The sequence below is a fragment of the Neolamprologus multifasciatus genome, chromosome 4, assembly GCF_963576455.1.
Source record: "Neolamprologus multifasciatus chromosome 4, fNeoMul1.2, whole genome shotgun sequence".
NCBI classification, from domain to species: domain Eukaryota; kingdom Metazoa; phylum Chordata; class Actinopteri; order Cichliformes; family Cichlidae; genus Neolamprologus; species Neolamprologus multifasciatus.
The window spans coordinates 508,243-526,588 of record NC_140442.1 but is presented as its reverse complement, the minus strand read 5'-3'; the positions used below and the strand labels follow the sequence as shown (position 1 = coordinate 526,588).

The 18,346-nt window shown below is 49.9% G+C and overlaps 2 protein-coding genes and 1 long non-coding RNA gene across 3 annotated transcripts; 1 reads left to right on the top strand and 2 right to left on the bottom strand.

The window, feature by feature from the left end:
- Positions 1–57: 57 nt before the first annotated feature.
- On the bottom strand, positions 58–1,685 carry LOC146519346 (uncharacterized). The gene is made up of 2 exons (XR_014873672.1): positions 840–1,685; positions 58–335 (listed from the first exon to the last, which is right to left on the bottom strand). It is a non-coding gene; the product is annotated as an uncharacterized LOC146519346 (long non-coding RNA).
- btr30 (bloodthirsty-related gene family, member 30) lies at positions 573–11,278 on the top strand. The gene is made up of 13 exons (XM_085156520.1): positions 573–881; positions 4,392–4,509; positions 4,863–5,297; positions 5,506–5,610; positions 5,940–6,035; positions 6,150–6,383; positions 7,770–7,962; positions 8,045–8,134; positions 8,852–8,878; positions 9,136–9,162; positions 9,924–10,099; positions 10,179–10,334; positions 10,782–11,278. The coding sequence occupies exons 2-13, from the start codon at positions 4,402–4,404 to the stop codon at positions 10,989–10,991; spliced, it is 1,857 nt and encodes a 618-aa protein (XP_085012646.1). The 5' UTR covers positions 573–881; positions 4,392–4,401; the 3' UTR covers positions 10,992–11,278.
- A 2,458-nt stretch (positions 11,279–13,736) lies between these two features.
- ube2m (ubiquitin conjugating enzyme E2 M) lies at positions 13,737–18,340 on the bottom strand. The gene is made up of 6 exons (XM_085156588.1): positions 18,039–18,340; positions 16,224–16,318; positions 15,895–15,933; positions 14,207–14,310; positions 14,043–14,106; positions 13,737–13,935 (listed from the first exon to the last, which is right to left on the bottom strand). Exons 1-6 carry the CDS (start codon positions 18,151–18,153, stop codon positions 13,795–13,797), a joined length of 558 nt encoding a protein of 185 aa, XP_085012714.1. The 5' UTR covers positions 18,154–18,340; the 3' UTR covers positions 13,737–13,794.
- Positions 18,341–18,346: the final 6 nt, after the last annotated feature.

Genomic DNA, 18,346 nt, shown 5'->3' with positions numbered 1-18,346 from the left:
ATCTCATAATTCCTGACATGGTGACGTCTCCACTGATCGACTGGTTGATTTGATACATCATCAAGTGAATTTAGGGATTTTTGAGCTGTTTTGGCATCATTGAGCTTCCGTAGAGCAAACAGCTGTTTCATGATGAGTCAGCATTGAGGAAGTTGCAGAAGTGACCAATCAGATGACGGGAAGATCACCGTCAAACTGGATGTGCCAGCTCGCTGCTGCTGCAGGAATGTCCTCGGTCCTGTCCGTCCGCCTCCTTCAGGCTGAAGCATGAAAAGTTCGCGTCACTTCCAACCGTCACGTTAACTTGACCCTCGAGCCAGGCATCACCCAACCTGCTGCCATCACAGTTCCAGAGGTCAAAGGTCAAATTCTTGTTGAGAATAAAGTTTGAAAGATTTTTTTCTGTTTTAAGTTTTTATTAAATGAATAAATAAATATAATAAATGTAATAAATGTTTTCATTTCATGTTTATTTTATAACATTTATTAAAACGTTTGTTTACTAATATTTGTTTCATCAGCTATAATTTAGATACATTTTTGTTTTATTGTTGTTTCATTTAGTTTGTTTGTCTGATGACATGATTGAAGTTATGAGAAGTTCATTTTAATGTTTCTTTGTTTTTAAAGTTTGGGACTGAAACATTTTTAAAAACTAATAAAAGGTTTCGATCTGATCGTGTTTCGATCGATCGGATGTTAAAATGTGTCTGAAAGTGGGAGGAGCAACAATCTCACCCCCCAGCTGCATAAACACCCACCCATAAATCCACCCGCCAAACTAACCTGACCGCTTTCTGCACCTGTTGGCCCCGCCCACATCACAGAGGAGCACTAACCAGAGTTTCAGGATCCAGAAGCGGCTGACCCGACAGAGGAAGGTAAGAACTTCTCCCTGTTTCACGTAGAAAGATCTGGACTCACAGATCTTAAATCACAGGAACAGAAACGCGCGGCGGAGAGAGTTTAGGTTTGGCTGTGTCTGATTGGTCAGGTGAGCACACCTGTGCAGGTGTTCCTGTGAGTTTGGCCTCCTGAGTCCGAGCTGCGGGTGGAGTCTGCTGTAGGTTTGATTTCTAACCTGACGTGTGACAACAAAATCTTTACAACAAAGTCTGAGTCTGAGCACCTGTGGAGAGGCTCACACCTGAGCTGCAGACACGCTGATGTCTGAAGGTTTCTGGGTCATGGAGAGGATCTGATTGGCTGCTGTGACGAGGAAAGGTGTTTCTCTGCTTCCTGTTCCACCTCGTCGCTCACTGGACACGAGCAGCTGTGGGAGGCAGAAGTGGAGCTGTGGTGCTGCTGGGTTAAATCCACACAGGGACGCGTTGGTCCTAACCCACCGGTGGCGTGCAGACACCTGACGGCGCCCCAGTGGGGGCGGTGTCAGGCTGACTCGAGCCGCGCAGACGCTGGTGCAGAGATGCTCCGACTGTCTCAGGATTTAAAATCCCGACGATCTGAAGTTACATGAAGTATTTTTCACTCTCTGCTCATTTTGAAACAAACAAACCGAACCGATGATTTTAGACTGTTTTCGTTTCTCTGTGGGAATCTGTCCGGTTACATTTAAAATGACTCTGATTTATTTCCATGTGCTGATCTCAGCTCTGACTGTGACGCAGAGCTGCTCGTGATGAAACACGTAACAGCTGTTGATCCAGCACTCGGGGCACGCGCATCCACGTTCCCGCATGTTTTTACTCAGCTCTCACTTCCTGCTCTGGAAATAATGGAGGAAAAACAGGAAGTTTTTTTTTATAAATCTTATTTTCAGTCACAGCAGCGTGTTAATAACAAAACATTGAACATACAGTAGTTTGCTGTTCAGTATTTACAATACCCCAAAAGATAACAGAAATAGAGAAGGAAAACAAACAAACAACAAACAAATCTAAAAATAAAATGTATAAGGGACATTCAGTGTACAGTTAACCATGATAGTGATATAGAGATATGGCATGTGGTCATGATAAGGTGGTCGAAAAACAGGAAGTTTAAGTTTTGAAAACAGATTCAGCCGCAGCTCCACCATTAAAACAGGAAGTTACAGACGGAAGACAAAATCAAAACAATAAAGTATTACATGGTCTCGAGCAGTGGTGGTGGGGTGGGGGGGGTTATTAAATCGATTCAGCACAAACATGTAAACACCGAGCGTGGATCGTCCACAGACGCCGTTTCTGAGCTGCAGGTTTCATCACTCTGACCAAACCTGACTGACCCAGCAGCAGAAGATCAAACTATGCTTCATGTTTGATCATCATCATCACTGACTCTGCTGTTACGTCCTGCACAGCTCTCTCTCTCTCAGAGACCAGTTTACCATCAAATCTGTTTTCTGCATTATTCTCTGCTGCTGTGTTCAGTGCTTCGGCCTCTGGCAGCAAAGCCTCGTCTCTGTTCACACTGAACGATCGCTCAGCTGTGTCTGTGACTCTGCTTCACTTCAGCAGCATCAGCTCATCTTCACATGTTGATTCATGGTTTTATTTTAAATGGTCTGGATTTGTGTAGCACTTTACACACATTCACACACAGGTGATGGAAAGCCACAGCCACCCTGGGGCGCACTGACCGAGGCGAGGCTGCACTGGCGCCACTGGGCCCTCTGACCACCACCAGTAGGCAACGGGTGAAGTGTCTTCGGGGCTCGAACCGGCAACCGTCTGATTACAAGGCGAACTCCCACCTCTTGAGCCACGAGGTTTAAGCTTATCTGCTTTAGAAAGGCAGGAAAATCTGCTTCATGTGTTTCTGTTGTAGCCTCTGCTGTGATGCTCTCACCTCTGATCAAGTCTCACAGCTTTGTTTTATACACAGACAGAACATCTGGAGATGAACTGATAACTGATCAGAATTAGAATATTTCTGACTGACTGAGTGAAAACTGACCTGGTGAATCGATACCAGCCCTGGCCTCGAGGCTCAGCTGTGATAAACAGCCCTGTGATTGGCTGGTGACCTGTGCAGGTGTGGCTAAGAACAGGTGGGCCGTTTAAGTCCATCCTGGTGCTGCTTCATCATCAGCAGTTTGTTTCTCTGAGGTGAGCAGGTGTGGGCTTTATACTTCACAGATGATTCGGTTTCTATCAGGATTCCTGTCAAACTTCCCGATGGATTTGTTTTCCATTTTCCAGAGACGATGAACTTTGTCTGGCTCTGGATCAGGGAATTTTGGAAGCGTTCTTTCAGACAGAGACTGGACTTGCAGCTTAATACCAGCGAGAAACTGACCCGGACCTCCTCGTGAGGTTCCCTGATGATGGAGTTTGTTCTGTCACGAGGGACTCAGGGCTACTTTGCTGGTTAATGAAAGGGTGTGTGAGCGACCCCCCCCCCCCCCCCCCCCCCCCCCGGGGCTCAGCTGCTCTCTGAGTGTTTTACAGTGTAGATGTGCAGATGTTTCCAGATGTTGGCGGAGCGACGCTTTGATCCTGACGGGAATGAAATCAGCTGAAGCTCAGAGTGAAGATGAGTTTGTTTGAAATGATCTCATCACAGACGAATCGCCTGCTCGGCCTCTGAGGAAGAGGAGGGGCGCGTCCTCGCTTTGAGAGTGATGAAGGTGAGAGGTCATCCTCTGGCTGAAGCCCCACCAACGTCTGCCTCTAGGGTGGAGCTGCTCGAACAAGCCGGAGGACCTGAAAGGTTGATGCTGTTCGTCTGATCCAGATGAACAGCATCAACCGTTCGGGGTTTCCTCACCTGGATGACCGAGCGTGAACACGGAGGATCACGCTGACGCTGAGGCGCTCGCGCTGTTGTCAGATCCACTTCCTCCAGCGCAGTGACGCCGATCTCCTGCGAACAATCCCAAACTCAGAGTCACGGAGGAAACGGGCCGAGGCGCAGCAGCCCACCCGACTCGCTCGGCCGCCTCTCCATCAGCATCCAGAGTGTCCAGTTCAGCGGGAGCTCACGGAGCGTGATGCTGCAGGGCGCCGAGGCCACGCTCTCCTCGCAGACGCGCCTCAGCCTGCTTCACTCTGAACTGCAGTTTCACGTGTCGGCTTAAAAACACAGTTTTAATCTTTTAAGGCCTGGAAGCTTCACCTGGCCCCGCCCTCTCCGCCTGAGCAGGTGTGCCCACCTGTCTGTCCCTCTGACTTATTGCTGGTGTTTGTGGTTCTGGGTCAGAGTTCAGTGCGGTTTGGCGAGGGCGTCCTGCAGGTCTGAGCAGATAAACACACGCCCACAGACTCGGGCTGCTGCTGCACCCACAGGTCTGGTTGGTGGCCATGAAGCATCGTTACGGTGAAGCAAACCAGATGTTCTGACTGAAGTTTATCAGTCAGAACATCTGGGTCGCCGGGCGGTGGCGCTCTGAAAGGTTACAGATGTTAAAGCGCCCAATCCTAAACCCCGCCTCCTCTGTCCTCCTCCAGGAGCAGCACGATGGCGGAGTCGGCGGAGCTGTTCACCGAGCAGGAGCTCACCTGCTCCATCTGCCTCGACCTGTTCACCGACCCCGTCTCCACCCCCTGTGGACATAACTTCTGCCAGGTGAGTCCCACCTGCAGGTGTGAGCAGAGGGGGGGCTGTGCGTGGACGCTGCTGAAGGGTCACCTGAAAACGTGAACAAATCTGTGATCAGTGACGTGTTTCTGCTGCTCGTCACGTCCTGAAATGCTTCATTTGTACAAGCTGCTCTCGTGTTGTTGTTGTTGTTGCTGTTACTATGACGACGACGGTGTTGATCAGCTGCTGTTTTTGGCAGGTCGGGTTTTCTTCCTGCTTTACAGCATTTTAAGAACTAACCAATCACAGGGTCTGCAGCAGTGTTAGTAATGCAAACAGGAAACTAGCTGGGGGTGCGTTCAGGTGCCGTGGGTTACTGGTGCGTCCTGTGCCCGCAGGCGTGTATCGGTGGTTACTGGGCGTCCAGTGCCGTGTCCACCTGTCCGCTGTGCAAACATCAGTTTGAAGGACGTCCTCAGCTCAGCATCAACAAAGTCTTCGCTCAGATCGCAGAAAAGTTCAAACAGACTCACTATGCTCCGCCCTTCGGTAACGGGGCGCCCGGCGCCGCGATGGCAGGCACCGTGAACACCAACCCCTTCCTGACGCCTGAGCCATCAGTAGCTCAGGCGAACGGGGACGTAGTGTGGTGCGACGTTTGTACGGGAATCAAACAGCCCGCCGTCAGCTCCTGTCTCACCTGCACCGCCTCCTACTGCACTGAGCACGTGCAGCCACATCACACCACGCCATTCTACGCCAAACACCCCCTGATGGACCCCCAGGAGGCCCTGAGGGGCCGCACCTGCTCCGTCCACCGGCGCCTGATGGAGGTATTTATTTTCCTCTATGATGACTTGATGTTTATGTAACATTTAAATATTTTAATGTTTTTTTAGTTTCAGATGTTACAATAATTTTATATATTTTGAACAAATTCAAAAATCATTTGTTTTATTTTAATAACAGTTTTTATTTGATCATGTCAGTAAAACTTTTCCACATCAGTTCATGTTCTGCATTGATGGCTCACCTGTGCAGGTGTACTGCAGGACGTGTGAGAGCTGCATCTGTGCCATCTGCGTGCTGCAGGAACATCGAGTGCATAAAACTGTCTCCGTGCAAACTGAGAGGCTCAGCAAGCAGGTACAAATATCCCAGATTATTCCCGGGAACGCCATTTATTCAAGTAATTTGATTCTATTTTTTTATTGACTGTTATGTTTGTTAATGCTGCTCATTACAATTCGTCATTTAATTTATAATTACATTTATTATTTGTTGTAAATTTGTGAATTTTATTTTAAATTAATGCATTTTTGTAATTGTTAAGATTTTTTTTTGTTTATTTTGATGAAAAACAAAGATTTTAAAACGATGAACAAACATTCTGGAATGAAAATAAATCCTTGGAGATGAACACAAAGTAAATTCATCGTTTGGTCCAAAGTGATCTTTGTCCGCTGCCTCTGCAGAAACAGGTGTCCAGGACGGAGCAGGAGATCCTGAACCGCATCAAGGAGAAGGAGATCCGTGTGACGAAGCTGAAGAAGAAGCTGGACGGCCTGCAGGTGACACCTGTTTGCTCCTGATGTTAAAAACGTGGCGGGGTGGGTGGAGCGTGTGGAAGACGATGGCGTTGTCGCTCTCTTCTCACCAACCATCTGAACCCGTCTGTGTTTCAGAGCCATGCTGACAGAGAGCGTGGCGAGGTTGAACTCCCGCTGAACGACCTGTCCGACTCGCTGGACCAGATCCGGTCTCACGTGGTGGGCGGGATCGTGACCCAGCTGGAGGCTGTGATGACAAAGGGGGAGGGGATGGTGAACCGCCTGGAGGAGGAGCTTAGCCAGCTGACGGAGAGGAGAGCGGCGCTGGAGGCGCAGGCGACCAGTCAAGATCACATCGCCTTCCTGAAGGTGAGGACGCCTCTTCATCACCCCTCTTCCTCACCCCCCTTCATCACTCCTCTTCCTCACCCCTCTTCATCATCACCCCTCTTCATCATCACCCCTCTTCATCACCCCTCTTCCTCACCCCTCTTCATCACTCCTCTTCCTCACCCCTCTTCATCATCACCCCTCTTCATCATCACTCCTCTTCATCATCACCCCTCTTCATCATCACCCCTCTTCATCATCACTCCTCTTCATCACCCCTCTTCATCCTCAACCCTCTTCATCACCCCTCTTCATTCACCCCTCTTCATCATCACCCCTCTTCCTCACCCCTCTTCATCATCACCCCTCTTCATCCTCACCCCTCTTCCTCACTCCTCTTCTTCATCACCCCTCTTCTTCATCACCCCTCTTCATCATCACCCCTCTTCATCATCACCCCTCTTCCTCACTCCTCTTCATCATCACCCCTCTTCATCACCCCTCTTCATCCTCAACCCTCTTCATCACCACCCCTCTTCATCCTCACTCCTCTTCATCACCCCTCTTCATCACTCCTCTTCCTCACTCCTCTTCATCACCCCTCTTCCTCACTCCTCTTCATCACCCCTCTTCATCACCCCTCTTCCTCACTCCTCTTCATCATCACCCCTCTTCATCACTCCTCTTCCTCACCCCTCTTCCTCACCCCTCTTCCTCACCCCTCTTCCTCACCCCTCTTCATCATCACCCCTCTTCTTCATCACTCCTCTTCATCACCCCTCTTCATCCTCAACCCTCTTCATCACCACCCCTCTTCATCACTCCTCTTCCTCACCCCTCTTCATCACCCCTCTTCCTCACTCCTCTTCATCATCACCCCTCTTCATCATCACCCCTCTTCATCATCACCCCTCTTCTTCATCACTCCTCTTCATCACCCCTCTTCATCCTCACCCCTCTTCATCCTCAACCCTCTTCATCACCACCCCTCTTCATCTTCACTCCTCTTCATCACTCTTCATCATCACCCCTCTTCATCATCACTCCTCTTCATCACCCCTCTTCATCCTCACCCCTCTTCATCCTCACCCCTCTTCATCCTCACCCCTCTTCATCCTCACCCCTCTTCATCACCACCCCTCTTCATCCTCACTCTTCTTCATCACTCCTCTTCATCACTCCTCTTCCTCACCCCTCTTCATCACCCCTCTTCATCACCCCTCTTCATCACCCCTCTTCATCATCACCCCTCTTCCTCACTCCTCTTCATCACCCCTCTTCTTCATCACCCCTCTTCCTCACCACTCCTCTTCATCACCACCCCTCTTCATCACTCCTCTTCCTCACTCCTCTTCATCACCCCTCTTCTTCATCACTCCTCTTCATCATCACCCCTCTTCTTCCTCACCCCTCTTCCTCCCTCAGACGTACGAGGCAACCACGGCTCCTCTGGCCGAGGATCTGCAGGCGGATGACGACTCACAGCTGGTGCTCCACTTCCATCTGGGCGAGGTGAAGCTCGCTCTGTCCGAGGTCAAGGAAAAGATGGAGGAGATCCGGACCGGGGAGATCCGCTCGCGAGGCCTGCGAGGATCCCGAGGATCCCGAGCGGACTCCTGTGAGTTCCAGATGTTACAGCACGGTCTGCAGATGTTGGGTTCCAGATGTTTCCTCTGAGTCGTTTCTTTCTCCTGTTTCAGTTTCAGCCGGCGACATGATGGCGGCCGAGAGCATGCTCAGTCTGAGAGCCAGCACGGCCAGTCTCAGGAAGAGCCAGTGGTCCCTGAAAGGTGAGAGGTCAGAGGTCACTTCCTGTATCTACCTGCAGGTGTGACACATTCCGGGTTCAAATCCCGACATTCCGATCATTCCAAGCACTTAGGAACTGCTCCTCTGTGGAGCCCTGCAATAAAGAGTGACTCTACTCTACTCTATTGTCCTCACTGAGGGAAAGAATTGATCCAGTCAGAATAAGTCAGAGCAGCGAGCTCCGTCAGCAGCAGCTACACCACGGTGTAGGATGGAGCGCTGTTGCACATCCACTCAAGACACCACCCACTAAAACACACGCTGATCATAAATGTATGTTATCATCACCTCACTGCACGCTGTGGAGCGGTTTTTATATAGCCTGGTCTACTCACGTGCACACATGTCCTCGCACGTGCACGCATGTCCTCGCACGTGCACACATGTGGACATGAGTGCGCACATGGACTCTGATGGGGTCGGTATCATGCACAGTGATATTTAGCACGATTGAAGCACAAACCTTCAGATCAGCAGATGTGCACGCGCAGCTTCACTTTTCTTCCTGTGCCTGAACGTCCACAGTGTCTCTGTCTCTGCTGTGGGAACCACTTGTTTAGTGATAACATGTTGCTTACCTCGACAGCTTGACTTATTTAGGGAAGTGTTGCTCGTCCCACAATTTCTTATGTTGATAAAATGAGTTGTGGGGCTTTTATTGTGAAAGAATAACTGAGTGTTTTCCTGTCTACTTTCAGACCTAAAGAAGAGCAAGCAGGTGTCAGGTACGTACCTGTGAGTGTGCAGCAGACATGGATGCGACCGTGAGCCTTTCAGACACCGATAACGACATTATGTCAAATCAAAGATGACAGATTTTTTTAAATGCTGGTTGTTTTTAAACGACACAAAGATGAAGTGAAACGATAAAAACACTGAGTTGTTATCAGGTGATTGTTAGTGAAGCTGGAGCGGTGGGAGGTGTGTGAAGAGATGAGAGCTTGTTTCAGATTGCTGATGAAATGTTCATTTGTTGTTGCAGGATACAAGAAGGCCCGACTCTACATGGGTGAGCTGTTCAGCGTTTTGGTTTCTGGGTGATTCGGTTGATGCAGGTCGGGTTTGGTTACAACTGCATTCACACAGACAGACAGCTAATGCTAATGCTAATGCTGGGCAACATCCAAGTAAAACACTCTGGCTCCGCCCCCCAGACGCTCTCTTACCACAGTAACCTCACAGCAGCCACGTTACTGGTCACATGATCTCATTAAACAGCCCAAACACGGTCCAGAGGTCCAGCTCAGGTGAAGCTAGCCACCTGTGTCACCATCCACCTTTCAGTCACAGAGGCCACACCCCCTAATAAAGCACATTTTAAATGATACACAGAACCAAACAGGTTCAGGCTGTAAACGTTTGTTTCTGCTGTGAAGTTTTAACATGGGGGGGCTGACTCACTGCTGCCTCTACTGGAGGAACTGCAGGTTGAGCCTCATGGTGAGGACTGTAGAGGAGCTTTGCATGATTCAGTTCAAAATAATCCTCCTGTATCAGACACTGAGCCTCAGCGCAGGTCCTCTCTTCATCCTCTGAACGTTGTGATTGGCTGCCCTTCAAAGGGGATGTGCCCTCTCGACCTTCAGATTCACAGGGTTACCGACTCTGAGATCACTGATATGAAACTCCAAGGCTCAAACAGGGGAAGTCCACCTTTACTCATCCTGTGGTGTCGGGATCGTCCTGGATCGAGTTATTCCCATTGTGATGACACTATTTCAGCCTCCAGGGGACCTCGCTGTCATGTTTACCTGTGCTTGTTGCTTCCAGAGGACGTGACGCTGAACCCGGTGACGGCGTATCCCTTCCTGATCCTGTCCGAGGACCGTAAGCAGCTGAAGAGAGGAGAGAAGCTGCAGTTCTACAGAAACAGCCCGCACAGGTTCGACGTCTGGTCCTGCGTCCTCGCCAAGGAGGGATTCAGCTCCGGGCGCCACTACTGGGAGGTCAGGACCCAACCGGCCTTGGGACTGGGTTCAGTAACGGCTAGCAGGACCAAGGTCTGATCTCAGGTGTGTTTTTCAGGTGTGCGTCGGGGAGAATAAGGACTGGAAGCTGGGCGTGGTCAGCGAGTCGGCTCAGAGGAAGGGTCTGTTCGATATGTGCCCGTCTCACGGATACTACGCCATCTGGTGGAGCAGCAGCCAGCTGAGGGCGCTCACCACGCCGCCGCTCACCAAGGTCCAGTCCACGTTTCACTTTATGTACGGAAGCCCACTGGTGCCGCGAGAAAGCAGCCATTCAGACTTAAACATGATTTTGGTCAGCGTGACTTTAACATAGAAAATCTCTAAATTTAATTGAAATAAGTTAAAAAAGCACCCAAAATCCATCATTTCCACACATTTAATAACTTTAAAATCTGATCAAATTAATTCTATTGTGTGTTAAAACAAAATTTTAAGGCAAGAAGAAGCAAACAGGCCCATCCTGTAAAGCTCAGCGTGTTTAAAAACTTAAATCTAAAAAGTGATTCTTCATTTTCACGTCGTTTATGTTTTTAATGCAACAGTTAAACTTTAATGAATACAAAAACACCACAGTGTCTTTTTGGCACCAGTGGGCTTCCACACCTTGACGCTTCTGTCGACTCGTCTTAATCGCATTCTGTTTGCGTCTCACCTGCAGGTCAAAGGTCACCACCCCAAGCTGCGACAGGTGGGCGTGTTCCTGGACATGGAGGAGGGTCAGGTGTCCCTTTACAACGTCAAGTCGGGCTCAGAGATCTACAGCTTCCACACATCCACTGAGTTCACCGAGAGGATGTTTCCTCTGCTGGGGACCGGAGACAAAGAGGTCCCCCTGATCCTCCTCACCACGCTGCAGCACCCGGCCTGAGGGACCGGGACCAGAACCGGGACCAACCGGAGGGTCAATGCCGAGCGAACTAAGAGCAGAGGAACTGCAGGTGGAGTCGAATCGTCCTCACGTTGATCTCCAGACTCTGCAGTGAGACTTGAAACAACAAAGGATGTTTGTCTCGTTTTGTCCCCGTTAGATCCTGACAGGCGATGATTTTGTATTTTGATCACTGAAGAACGATGTGCTCTTACAGCCAGAGCTGCTTCTTAAATTTGTAAATATGCTCATAAAAATACATCAAATGAATCAAGGAAACAATTTTTTTTTTTAATTAAAATGATATAAAGAATGAAAGTTTTCACTTTGTGTAACCAGTTTGTTTTTGTAACGCTGTAAAACTAAAAGATTAGTAACACTAAACCTTCACTGAGCTTTTGTGAAACACTAAACATAAAATTAAACTCAAAGCAAATATTTGATGTCATGACTGCGTCACATTTAATGTAACAGTTTATAGAACAATAGTTAAATTCTGTTTTCATATTTTTCTAAATGTGTTGCCTTTTTTTGGCAACATATTGACAACCTTTTTGGGGGCGCAGCAGCTTCTAGTGGACGTCAGAGGAACTGCAGCCATGGTGATGGTTAATAACTGACAGTTCAAATATTTTATGAAAAACAAACGTTTCAGCGGATTTTTGCCAGACGTCCGTGGACTGTGAAGCTCGTTTTTCTGGTAGATGTGTCGAATAATGTTGGAGATAAAAGTGAACTTGTTAAATAAAGAAAAGAATAATTGAGGTTGTTGACCTTGGTTTTTGTTTTCTTTTATTCATGTTGCTGAAACAAACTTACTGTGATCAAAGGTCAAGGTTCAGATCTGGGATCACGCCACAATCGCAAAATCCCTCCATGCGTCCAGACGCGACCCTCACATCACAGCTCGGATCAGAAACTCTTTGTTTCATTTCTTAATTTTCACCTTCTGATGATTGGTTTTACTTCCTGCTGCTGAGCGCCATCGCTCCAGCTTGTTTCTCTGTGGGACGAGCTCAGGACCAGTCACATGCTCTTAAACAATGACACTCGTTATTAGATTAAAAGAACCAGGTAACGCACGCTCGCTGCACGAGTCCATGGTTGTCATCGGTGACGCTGAAACAGAAATCATGTCCCTGTTTGACATGCGAAAGGTTTAAACGTCTGCTGCGTGCTCCGACCTGCCAGGCAGTCCGACAACTTCCTAAAAGCAGGTTATTAGCTCAGTGCCCCCTACTGTCCCACCCATGTTACTACAGCTCCTGGTCGTAACGAGCTCACCGAAACTGAGCGTGGTGCTGAAACGGGACGCCAGGGCCGCTGTCTCTCCACGGTCAGCTGATTACCGTAGGGCAGGGTCTCAGGCTGCTGAGGTCTGCTCAGGTATTAACATCAGCACAGAAAATATGCACCACGAGCTTCATGTTATCCTTACACCACCGAGCACCGAGGCGTAGAGCTCCGCCGCCGAGCTCCGCCGCCGAGCTCGCCGCAGAGCCTTACCTCACCATCTTCAAGCTCCTCCCCCCACACTGGTGACATCATCTGTGGCGATCGAGGACGGAAGTGACGTCAGCACAGCTCTACTCATTCAACTTCATATTTTATTTAACATAAATCATACTGCAGTCAGTGTGAACAGCCGGGGTTTCAATATACACAATAGAATCGTAACATTTTAAGCCCCTCCCCCTTAACCCCACCCACAACCCCCCCAAATGAAAATCGACCCCCCCTCCCCCTGTAACCCTGCCCCCAGACCTACAAGCCTTTAAACATAACCCTCCCACCCTATAACAGCCCCACCCATCTCACACAGCTCCGCCCACCAACCCTGTCTTCATGTTTCCATCTAGCAGCGAACTCCAAACTCGTCCACCCGCCACACCTGCAGAGCGTCATGTGACCACCTTAAGCACAATGGCACTAACAAGCCCCTCACATAAAATCAAGCTCCACCTCCACACCACCTGCGGAGTAACAAGCCCCTCCCTCCAGTGTAGGCACACAAAAATGAAAAACATGTAGCATCTCCTAGCATTGCTAACAGACTCCGCCCACTCCCACAAGCCACTCCCCCTTTGCTGGAGAAGAAAAAAAATAAAAAATGGAGCATGTGCTTAAGGCCCCTCTCCTACAAGCCCCTCCCCTTGTGCTGACATTATCATTACACCTGCAGGTGCAGCAGATGGTTTTAAGGCTCCGCCTACAGGTGGTCACAAGCTCCGCCCACAAGTGTCCATACAACACTGAAGCTGCTAGGGTTTGGAGTTTGCTGCTAGTGGACTTGCATGTAACCAACAAGGGGGCGGGTCCATTCTAACCGCCCGTCTGATGTCAGGCTCCCTCGCCAAAAACTCGAAAACTAACAAAAAAAAAAAAATCACATGAGTATCGTCATCACCAGCATCATGGCCATCACTGACCACCCTGCCCTCCCCCTCCCCCGTCCATCATCATCATCATCGGCGGCCGTCTGCTGGCAGCCATCTTTTTGAGTCCATTCAGGTGTGTGTTGTGTGTCGGCGTCCCGCGGCGGCGTGTCGACGGTTCAATGCTGCGTCTCAGAAGTTAAACAGAGAGAAACGGGAGGGGAGGGAGGAGGGCAGAGGGGGAGGATGAGGTTCTTCTTCTTTTGTTTTGAAACAGAAAAGCGTCTTCTGGTGTGCTGCTTCCTGTCGCCGCGGCTCCTGCTTCAGCCAACGAGCAGGACCGGGGAGGAGGGGGAGGAGAAGTAGTGAAGGTGGTGGGAGGGGGGAGGTGGGATGGGGGGGAGCTCAGAGGATGATGGGACGCTAAGTTATTTAAGACATCTCTCAAAGTAGGTGGCGCCCACGTAGCCGCCCCTCAGGGAGCGATGGACATTCTGCTCGAAGAGCCGCCGGTTCGTCTGCAGGACCTCCGCCGCCTCCTTGTTCAGCGGATCCTCTGGGTTTGGCTCCTGCGGGGGAGACGGGGAAGGCGACAACGACGTTAAATGTCTCGTTACAAAACGTTCACCAGCTGAGGGCAGCACTGAGCCGCAGAACAGAAAACATGCGCACTCACTAGAAATAGATACTGTAGGCCGTAGATGATGGAGTTTATTGTCAGCACGGGCTTCCAGTCCTCTCTGTGGAGAAGGAGGAACAGGTGAGCAGCAGAAGACCTCACCTGGAAACGCTCACCTGTCTGACCTCAGTGTGACCTCAAGTTTTTAAGAACGCACACACCTTAGGATGTTTAGGCAGACGTTGCCCTCCAGGTCGATGTTGGGGTGATACACCATCGTCTCACACTTTACCTTTGGGGGGTCGTGGGGGTAACCCTGTCCTACCTGAAACACACACACACACAGTCAGATCACCTGCTTCTTAACGAGCCCCCGCCGATGACCCTCGAAATGCCGCCGGACCCTCTGAGCTGAGATTAGGAGCCTCTACAGGTGAGGTCAGAAGCCTCCGCCAATCACAGGCGTGGATGTCAGGATGGAACAACTACAGCAAACATCAAAGCAGTTGGAAGAACAGGTTTGTGACGACGCTTCATCCCAGAAGCTTCTCTGTCAGACTCTAGAGGGAGTGGCCTAAGAGAATTCATCATGTGACTCATCACAGCCAAGGTGTGAAAAAGGTGTGGGACTTTGCCCCACCCCATCATGTGACCCACTGAGTCACCTGACGCAGGTTGTGAGTGGGCGTTAGGGGTCTGGGAAGGATCTCAGACCAGTGTAGGTGGCGAATGTGAGCACTGGCATCCTGGATAGAGTGACCTTTGACCTTTAGATGCAGATGAGTGTTTAGAGCTGAAGAAGCTTGTTGGATGAGACGAAACGTCTTCAGCAACCAAACACAAGTCTGCTGGCGTTCTTCCCGAGCTCCTTGGACTTGAGCTGAATGACGTACAGCAAACTCTTCAATGACTAAAGAACAAGTTTGCTTTGGATTTTCTCTGATCCACACAGGCCCAGATACACAGACACCTTTTATTAAGCCAGTTTTATTTTGACACGGTCAGGTTATTCAGATGTGTCACCACTTTGGCCTGGAAGAAGGCCCAAGCTGTCCCTTCAGATGGGATGTTCAGGAACCACTGAGACTCAAGCCCGCCACGACCCACAGCGAAGCCAGTTTCACATCGCCACGGACTGAGAGAAAGAAGCACCTGCTCCAAAATCAAAACCTTTAAGCTGGATTGAAACGTGTACCTGCCCCACATGGATGAACCAAATGCCTCCAGGAGAGTCTGATGGTCAGAGACAAAGACTGAGCTGTGTGGCCAAAGGTTAGTGGTGTGTTCGTTTATTGGCCCTGTGTGGAGCAGCAACTCCAACACTAATTCAAACCTGTTGTTTTACAGTTTGCTGTACAGTCACTTCAGCCTGGAAGCCTTCCTGTAAATCATCAGCGACGAGCCTCCTCTCCTGACCCCCACCGGCGTTCCTACCGGCCTGCAGCCGCCACCGCAGGAAGTCTGCAGGCGGGCCAGCAGGAAGATCAGGTGGACTCGGGAGACCTGTAGGACCGTCACACAAGTCTGTCAGCGATTATGATGAATCCACCTGCGAGTCCTTTACGGGCTCACCTGCAGGAACCTTCTTACAGCTCAAGCATGAGGACATTTAAACATGCGTGAAAGGCAGCACCTGATTCATAACAGCAGAGAAAATGAGAGCGTCGTGGAGAAAACGGAAGGAAAAAGTGATTTTATCATCGCTGCCAAATTCATATTTAAGTGATAATTAACTAATGGAGCTACATTAGCGAGCCTCTTATTGATGTCAGGGCGCTGTGGGCCGGACTTTACACAGGTGACACCTGTTGTTAGACCAGTGGAGGCTGCTGAGGGTCAGACTGTTTCAGCATGAAGAGCCGAGGGTGGAGCCGAGGGTGGAGCAGAGAGAGAGACGGCTGTTTCTCACCTTAAAGCTGAAGACAAACTTTCCTCCTTTGTAAAAACCCTGAGAGACAAAAAGACAAACAGAGGCAGAATCGTTAGCTCAGCATCATCAGCCCCTCATCCTCACTCTGTACATCCTGAGGCTTCATACACCTGTGTGTGTATGTACAATCGGCTCTGGTGTAGCAGTGTCTGAAACTGGTCCTGCGCTCACAGGTGGAGGTGTTTCTCTGCTTCACAGCACTGCTCGTGTTACTGACGCACACCTGCAGCTCTCACAGGTGTTTGTCCTCAGAGTCAGAGAGGAATAAAGTTTTTATGCAATCACGTCTCTGAACGAAACACACGCACCTCGTCCGGTGAAATGATGAGTCTGAAGTTGAGGAGGTCGTCATCATCGGGGAAGTTGATCTCACACGTCTTTGGTAAGTTCAACTCATTGATGTCTGAAAAACAAACACAGGCAGGTGTTACTGATTCTGATTCGTCCTCGGGAATCAAAGACGTCCTTCATCTCTTCTTCTTTCACCTTCCAGAGGCTCATGAAAACATCTGGAGCTCTAAACACCTTGTCTGTATGCTAGGACCTGTGAAAAAGCAGTGCTGACACGAGGGTCTCTGAACTGTCCCAAAAGACTTTCAGCTAGAACTGGAACCTTCTCCAAGACCTCCTTCAGCATTTCTCAATCTCACCTTGGTATTTAAGGACTTCTAAAACCTCTGGACCTATTTAAATAGTCTTAAAAATCTCCACATATTGTGTTCTTTAGGACTTGAAAATGTTATGTCATCATCTCCAAAATCTCAATAACCTCCAGAGAAGAACACAAACCTAGATGAGCATCAATGAGAATTAACGGCCTAGACCCACGAGGTAAAGAAATAAAAGGACCATTATGAAACAAATCTAATCAACTTTCATGTGTCAAAACGTTTTTGCCAAAATGTGGAAGAACAACTTCCAAATGTAAAAAACCCTGATGTTCTCGCAGGTTTAGGGGGTGATTCTGAAACCACTGGATACCTTCTTGTTGTTTAAGGCACCAAAACATCTGGACCATCTTCAGAACTGCTTTGATCCCGTGTGGTGGGTCAGAGCAGGCCCAGGTGGTCACTCCGGTCTCAGAGAGATGCTAAACACAGGTTGGAACCCAGACCCACGGGCCTACAGGACCCCAAACCTCTGCAACCCCACAAATCGCTGAGATTGAAATTGTCATTCATCAGGTGGGTGGAGGCAAGAAGAAGTAGGTGGTTGGTGTCAGGAACACGTGCTTTTTCTTGGACACTTGCTGGGGCATCACCGCCCAGCCTTTTGGCCTGTGTCACTCCTGCTCGGGTTATGCTCCAGATAAGAGACCAAAAGGTATGAAACCACCGACAACCAGCCAATCAGATCCATGGAAACCACAGAGCCCATTCCAGCAGATCACTTAGAAGTTGAGAAGGGTTTCAGACCTGTCCAGGTCAGATGCTGCAAAGTAGACAGATAGAGCTGATAATTCAGACAGATCCTGATAAGGTGAGCTGGACTCTGAGAATAAGGACCTGAGCCTGTTCTCCTATTGGTCACCCACACCAGGTGACTCACAAGACGTCTGACAGGCAGGCAGGACCCTCAGAGTCTACTGTGATCCACCACACAGGTTCAGCCTGGTTCTAACCCTGCAGTCTAAGCCGGGCTCTGATCTGCGTTCACCTGTCGCCCTGCAGCCCCTCGGGTCGACCTGCACCTGAGGAGGACAGAGGGTCAGGAAGGTGGGCGCTGTGCTCAGGTGTTCCAGTGAGTCCCTGTGTTCCTAACTCACCTGGTGTTAGGTAGAAGTGGACCCCACGGAACTGACACAGCAGTTAGAGGCTAGCTGCCGTTAGCCGTCAGTGTTTACGGCTGTCCGGCGTTAGCTGTTAGCAGCTGTGTTCCGGGTTAGTGTTGTTAGCTGCTAGCTGCTGCTAGCTGCGTGCTAACACCTTTAGCCTGCGTTTTGTTTTCATGTAGCACAGCCGGGCTAGCAGCCGTAGCTAACACCAGCTTCAGCCGCAGTTAGTCGGCCAGCCGTTAGCCCGAGTGAGCTACAGCAACACCGGGTCTGGGTTTGAGAGCCCTGGGTCCCGTGGGTTCGGTGTCGGCCCGTGGCCGGTGGGTAACTCTCGGCTAGCAGAGCCTACCTTTCTGTATTCGGAGCTGGGCCGCGCTGGCTTTCTTGCCCCCGGCTCCGGTTCTGTTTCCTCCAGCAGATTCCTCGTCTTTCTTCTGCTGCTTCAGGGAAAAGAGCTTAATCATCTTCAGTTATTTGACACACGAGGCGTCCCTTCTGTGAGCCGTCAGCGGGTCTGAGAGGGTCTGAGAGCGGGGTGGTTTCCCAACAGCACCGTGATGTGAATGGAGCCGGTGCGTCTGATCACGGAGGCAGGAGGAGCTAGCAGCGGAGCTAGCAGCGAGCTGGCTAGCGGGAGGGAGGGGGGAGAGGAGAGGA

What these genes read in the sequence shown, in the direction of transcription:
- btr30 (XM_085156520.1), top strand. Translation starts at nt 4,402, where the DNA reads ATGGCGGAGTCGGCGGAGCTGTTCACCGAGCAGGAGCTCACCTGCTCC. An exon ending in AGAAGCTGGACGGCCTGCAG is followed by an intron (nt 6,036 to 6,149) that starts GTGACACCTGTT and finishes TCTGTGTTTCAG; the next exon opens with AGCCATGCTGACAGAGAGCG. An exon ending in CCGGGCGCCACTACTGGGAG is followed by an intron (nt 10,100 to 10,178) that starts GTCAGGACCCAA and finishes TGTGTTTTTCAG; the next exon opens with GTGTGCGTCGGGGAGAATAA.
- ube2m (XM_085156588.1), bottom strand. Translation starts at nt 18,153, where the DNA reads ATGATTAAGCTCTTTTCCCTGAAGCAGCAGAAGAAAGACGAGGAATCT. An exon ending in AGTTTGTCTTCAGCTTTAAG is followed by an intron (nt 14,311 to 15,894) that starts GTGAGAAACAGC and finishes TGTGTGTTTCAG; the next exon opens with GTAGGACAGGGTTACCCCCA. An exon ending in GCCTACAGTATCTATTTCTA is followed by an intron (nt 13,936 to 14,042) that starts GTGAGTGCGCAT and finishes TCTCCCCCGCAG; the next exon opens with GAGCCAAACCCAGAGGATCC.